Source organism: Mytilus galloprovincialis, chromosome 11 (assembly GCF_965363235.1).
Source record: "Mytilus galloprovincialis chromosome 11, xbMytGall1.hap1.1, whole genome shotgun sequence".
Lineage (NCBI taxonomy): Eukaryota > Metazoa > Mollusca > Bivalvia > Mytilida > Mytilidae > Mytilus > Mytilus galloprovincialis.
The window spans coordinates 60,727,368-60,734,411 of NC_134848.1; the positions used below are offsets into that span (position 1 = coordinate 60,727,368).

General features: G+C 30.9%; 1 protein-coding gene across 1 annotated transcript; it reads right to left on the minus strand.

The window, feature by feature from the left end:
• Positions 1-376: 376 nt before the first annotated feature.
• LOC143052525 (perlucin-like protein) lies at positions 377-4,793 on the minus strand. Its single transcript, XM_076225571.1, has 6 exons — positions 4,653-4,793; positions 3,267-3,407; positions 2,965-3,056; positions 1,820-1,910; positions 1,191-1,414; positions 377-675 (listed from the first exon to the last, which is right to left on the minus strand). The coding sequence occupies exons 1-6, from the start codon at positions 4,681-4,683 to the stop codon at positions 652-654; spliced, it is 603 nt and encodes a 200-aa protein (XP_076081686.1). The 5' UTR covers positions 4,684-4,793; the 3' UTR covers positions 377-651.
• Positions 4,794-7,044: the final 2,251 nt, after the last annotated feature.

Sequence of the window (7,044 nt, forward strand, 5' to 3'; positions counted from 1 at the left end):
GCGCATTACTACTAGACTATATATGCCTATTTTGGACTCAATCTATTCATGCAGCAAAGTAGTCATCCAATTATGACTACTGTACACCACCAAATATCATCTTTTCTTTTCTTTCATTATGCGTTTGGTTGAAAAGAGGGACAGTCAAACTCATAAATCGAAAATAAACTGACAACGCCATGGCTAAAAAAGGATAAAAGACCAACAGACAAACAACAGTACACAAGGCACAACATAGACAATCAAAGACTTAGGAACACGAAATTCCCTACGGATCACTTATAGTGTAAAATATAATGCACCTCATAGTTTGATATAAACTTGAATATTCATGAAGTAAGAACAAATGTTACAGTGTATGAACAATACAAATTCGTTGTAAGTGATTATGAAACGAACTTTATTAATAAGGCATACACTGTTTTCTATTCATTTTTTTAATGATAAATTTACCACAATTTTTTTTAGTTAAATTCAGGTTTTAACGAATTATTTAAAATAAATATGTTCTATCTTTTGTCTGGCCACATTTCCTTGAAAAGGTCAAAACTGTACATGTTATACAGCAATTTAAATGACAATTATGTTGTTTTTACTTGTATTTGTATAACCCATAAAACTATCAATTTCCTGAAAGTATTTCTTCTCCATTTAATGCTGATCACAGTGGCTATTCTACAAATTTAAAAAAAAAGCGGATTACTTGTTATATTGTTATCTCGGGTTCCAAATAAGTTTGAAATTCAATTTGTTTATCTTGTTTTATATGTTGTTATGTTGGATAGTACCTAATAATTAATGCATAAAATTATTTGATCAATTGGTCCAAAATGGTCAATAAATACGCAGATCTATCATGACATAATGTACAACGCACTTCCGTTAATGCTGAACCGAATCGAATATTACGTTATAAGATATGAAACTGACTGTAGAAGATATTTGAGAATTTAAGATTAGGAACAATACATTTTAAAACATTAACACAATAAAGAGTCATGAAATGAAGGTACCGCAACTAAACTTTATCGACATATACATTAAGGATAAACTAGATGGACAATTGCTTTTGCTTGAACTTGAATCTCATCTTAATCCAATTTTTATAACCTTGAACATACACACATACAAATGAAAGGAGAGTGTGGACTAAAATGACAAATTGCAATTTGTTTATTTTCATAACTTACCATAGGTCGCTTGCAAACAAATCTTGCCTTTCGACTGCACATAATATCATTCCATTTACCATTGTCATACATGCCATACATGTGGCAACAGTTTTCGCCTTGATCTCTGTGGTTATTTGGTTCTCCGGTATTCCAATTAGAGTAGGTTAAAGGTACATAATCGTATGACCAGATCCAAATTCCTGTTTCACTATCTGTTGCTCCAATCCAGTAAAGATCAGTACCTGCAGTAGACATATGTGTAAGTATGTATGTGTGTGTGTGTGTGTATGTGTGTGTGTGAGAGAGAGAGAGAGAGAGAGAGAGAGAGAGAGAGAGAGAGAGAGTACAACAGATTGGTATGCCTAAACAGGTATTTAAACTTGTTTATCTTAATTTAACTTTTTTTTTAAATTTTAACCAACTTAACTCTTCTGGCATTTAAAATAATGGACACACGTATTGAATTTGAAGGTTGTGTGATGAAAGAGCATCTAGTAACTGTATATAACAACATCATAACATTATTGTTGATAGTCTGTTTTGCAACTGTAACACATCTAATTATTTCTATTTCTATGTTATTCCGTTATTTTGTTTCTAATGATATACATATTCCTTCATTCTTGATTATTCAATATTTATATTACTATTCATGTTGCTCAGGTTGAACTGTATCCAATTGTTTTCAGTAACATCTCTTATGTATGCAAGGAATGCATTTTGGGACCTGCAGTATCTCTGAAATTCAAAAGTATCGATTTTGAAAATAAATATGTGATATATGCATCAAGAGTTTAATACTAAGGGCATACCATACAATTTTGATCCCACGGTAATGTTTTGAATAAAATTTGTATGCACACTATTTTTACGTAGCCAATTCAAATAATATGTAATAAAGAATAATACTTTTTGTTCTACTTTTGAAAATAAATTTGTCGAACTTTTGGACATTTACATTTGTAAACAAGATACATTTATTCTTTGAATAGACTTACTTAACTTGTTTTTTTCAAGATACACAAATGTAATCAAAGCCGAGTTTTGATAATACATTCATTTAATCGTCTCTACATAAATTGACTCTTGGTTTGTGTTTCAAAAGTTTGCAAATGATTCATTTCTATAACATGAAGCTAAAAAAAAATGTTTGTCCGATTTTTGAAAAATCACTGTTTGTTTTAATAATCTCAATACTGAATCAAGTACATGTATTTTAAAATGAGGGCCCCTGTTAAAGGCTGTACATTAACCTATAAGTGTTTTCTTTTCGTACATTGTGAATTGGATGTTAAGTTGTCATTTTGACACTCATGCTATACCTTCATATTAAGAATTGTTAAAATCAGTCGAAGAATGTATTGTTTCAAGTATGGATAGTTTGGCGTCACAAAAAAAAAATACATTTTATGTTAGCACCGTAATTGCTTCCCCGTTACTACGTCGAGTGCCTCCAAGTCAGAACAATATTACTATATAGTAAAGCAACAACAATACTTCAAGAATATTTGAAGCGTATTATCATACTGTATATAAAGTTTGATTTACTATACTATCGATACATTTTTGGGATGACTAAGCAGAATATTCACCCTTTCAGTGAAACAAATTCTTAACACGCAATATTCTGTCAATATCACGTATAGGCCCTCTCATTTCCTGAAGTTATTTATATCAGTCATTTGATACACATTTACAAAACAAAGAGAAACACACGTTTTCAAACTAGTTAAGAAACATATACAATACAACAACTGACTGTTGTGTTAAACAAAAGACATGATAGACATACCTCTGCTTCAAACCAGGACCTCTGGTCATCGCTAAAATAATAGCAGTGACCTTTGAACTGTTCCCATTCTGACTTACAGGAGCTGTCCTTATCTAATGAAGAAGAAAAGGAATCGATAGTTACATGTGAAAATGTTAGAATTCAGTATTGTTTGCTTTCTACACCCAACAATTTAGGAACCTATGTTGTAAAAAATCCGTCTGGACATAATCGTAACATTTATAATAAAGGCACTTACTGGTTTATAGATATAAGTTCCACGAAAAATTATGATATGTTCTAAAATTAAAGAACCTAATTACCTTGGAGGTCTACTTCTAAATCTTTTACTGTTTGTTCTATGTATTCTAAATTAGTTCTCCACTGTTGTTGTTTTGACTCCGTAAGACATATATCAGCATTTGCGGAGGCTATTACCAAGATGATTGTGAGCAGCAACATCTCTAAAAAATTTAAAATACATGGTGGAAATTATTCTAACAATGAAATATTCTACAGTGTTACATAAACTGTGAAGAGCAAAACAGTCATAAAATATATGTAAAACAATTGGAAGACTTGAATACTGTATCTATATGGTCGGCAGCTCCTATACCAATGTCCTTTTCGATCATATAGCTCTTAAACTGTTTAGTTTTTGATACATTCTTGGCTTCCGAATATTTGACTTTGAGCATTCATGTTCAAAGTGAATCAATAAAGGCGCGTCGGACGCATGAAATTTATTACATGTTGTTTAAAAAAAAATTATCATTGTTCGATGCTTATTACATTTTCAAGAATGTCTTTTGGATTTATCCTTAACAGAAGGTGTGAATAAAGTTAAAAATGAAAGCGAGGAATGTGTCAAAGAGACAACAACTAGAACCAAGAAGCAAAAGCAGCTCTAGGCCACCGAAGGGTTTTCAAAAAATAGAGAAAATCCCACACCCAGAGGCAGACATAATTTAGCCTCTAATCAAAATGTGTACAAGTTCACACGCCATGTAAAGAGTCAATTCTCTCTGCTATTGAACATGAATGAGAAAACTGGACAGGTAGATCCACGTTAAAAACTATAACGTCTCCATATTCCATTTTGACAGATTTAGAAAATACATGTTATATATATTTAGATCCTTGGACATTAAATCAAGGGTGTGCCATTTCTTAATCTGTGTACGTGTTACCGAGGTCATACATTGTTCGGCCAGCAACTGCTATCTGTAGTTACGATATTTCAAGTAATAAATGTGCAATCGTTTCTGCACATATATATAAATGATGATGTTAGTTGTAAGTTCATGATCAATGAGACACAGTTACCAAAATGTAAAAAAATGTGCATACAAACTTATCTTAAAAAATGGCTTGCAAATTTTAAAAGTTTTAACACATGTACATCCAGGATGTACTACAAGGGATTAACAAAGGGACATGTACAGCTATAAAGAAGAAGTTTAAACCCATAAGAACTTCATTTACATGTAGCATATGTTATTTTATATACTACTGTATATAGTAACAAACAAATACATGTGCCTGCCCTGCAACTGTTAAGATCTTTCAAAAAGGAGATACAAGGTTGACTTCTGTAATACAGCTATTTAACGAAACAATAAACAAAAATAATGTTTGTGTTTTATTTGTGCTTGTTTTTATTTTCTCAATATTGTTTTTTTTCTTTTAATTATTGATGCCTGACCTACCTCGTATTCTTATCACACCATGCATCTTCATCTTTATGTTAAAGAATACTTTCACGTAGATTAATCACTGTCTATTCGTAATACAGTATTTTCCTGTTACAATGTAGTTTACATGTACGGAAGAACGACACATTAGTTTCCGAATAAAAAAACAACGTAATAAGATGCGTAAATATAGCATGTACCAGTTTTTGGCTAAATCTAAAATATTAATATAAATTTTGATAGAATATTTGTAAATAATTGAACAGGTTTTTTTTTATCAACATCGCCTACTATTCGTCCACACGTTTTTTCATCTCAAAGGCTCTCTAACAAAAATCTTTCTAGGTTTATGCAAAATGTTATTTTGCAAATGATTTTTTTCTTGGATTTTGCAGTTACCTCAGTGAAAAAATATATGAAGTTTATTTCACTTAGTAAGCAATATTCAATACATACCTTTAAAGAAATTAGTGTTACCATCCAAATTGTAAACGTTATCTTCACAGACAACTCTCGTTTTCTTTCATTATAATGATTTACACTACCAGTGCAACATACTTTGCTTTAACTTGTGTTTTAGCTGATTTGAAATAACCAGAACGTTCAGGATAGAAAAGAACAAAGAAAGCCTTATATTCATAAACTAAGAATTTAGAGAAATTGCGAAATCGGTTAAAGTTCTAGTTTACAATGTTCTAGTTTTTTTATTTGACATCAACATCTTTTATTTAAAACACGTTTAACATTATATTTGCAGGTTCCCATATTCATTTCTATGTATTCACTTTAGTATTTACATCAATTTAAGAATAATCAAATAGCTGTACATTCCCCCAAACAAATTAGACTAGAAAGTTAAGCTAAATGTAAAATGTGTATATAGCAGGTCTACACGATATTACTGGTTTCTGTTTAAAGTTGAATAGCTTTTGACATTTGAATTGTCGGTTTAATAAATAAATTCAAAACAAATAAATTTTCTGATATCTCTTTTTTTGTTAAAGAAAAAGCAGAGGAAGCCATACAGTATCCTATTTATTTCATTGCTAAATGCAGTACGGTGATAAATAATGGCTTCCATCCACCCATGTGAACTTTGTGGATAGTTGTTACATTACCAGTCGAACCACAGGTACTTACTTATATATTAAGCAGACGGCCAAAAATTACAAAAGGACAATTAAACTATTCGTAAATCTCAATTTTTAAGCAAGCTCTTATTTAAGCAGTTAGGCCCGGTTTTGGCTCAAGAAAATAAAATGTTTGATAACTGTTTCCAAATGGCACATACTATTTGGAAATGAATTGGGTCAAGCAATGTAAATGAAAAACATAAAGATTTTTATCTGATGACGTCCAAATTTAGTTATAATAAGAACAGTTTTTGCAAAAACACTGAAAAATGCAGAATTTATGCAATTTCCATCGTTATGTCCCTCGTTGAAACATCATAGGCAGGCAAGAAACAACACAGATACGCTTTATCATAACTATTGACATAATTTCACCAATTTTAAAGTTGTTTTTTGGGTGCGCACATACTTTTCCAAAAAAGCATACTTCAAATTTTATGACAAACATGGAAAATCAGGATTTGTTTTCAAAATATGCAAATTTAGTCATGGTTTGTTGCCATGGTTTGTTGGAATGGTGTTGTTAAATGTGATTGTTTTTCTCTGAAAATACCTTGTACAAATGTAGTTTAGTCTTGTTTGGACACATTTATTAATATGTGTGATAATTTTTTAAATTTAGGTTATATATGCCCCTACTCCTTTGTTTTCCCATGCGTATATTGACGCCTACAGAAAAAACGAATTAAATCAAGTTGGCATGCATTTAATACATTTAAGTAATTTAATGATTAAATGATGCACATGTTGTTACTTTTTAAATACAAATATAATTACTACTATGTGTTACAATGAGCAATTATATATATAAATTTTTAATTAAATATATATGTACATGCTGTTATAGTACGTACACTTATAACTCTTTCTTCTTTTTGTTTTAAATATTTAACTATTTTTTTCTTTGAAATGTTACCTAATTCTACATTGGCTAAAGGTATTTAGGATGGGAGGGGGTTGAGATCTCACGAAAATCATTTTTAACCCCGTAACATTTTCAGGAGCCTCATGCCTTTTTCAGTCTTGCATTTTGTTTTTAATTTTAGTTCATATATATGGTTTGGAGTTTAGTTTTACGTCCATTTTCACTGACAAGTACACAATTTTATTTAAGAACCAGCTTAGGACCACCTCGGGGTGCGAGATTTTCTTGCTGCGTTGAAGACCTACTGGTGGCATCCAGCTGTTATCAGCTCTGTGGTCGATTTGTTGTCTCTTTGACATATTTCCAATTTTCATTCTCAATTTTTTTGCATTTAAATTTTTCCATTCAA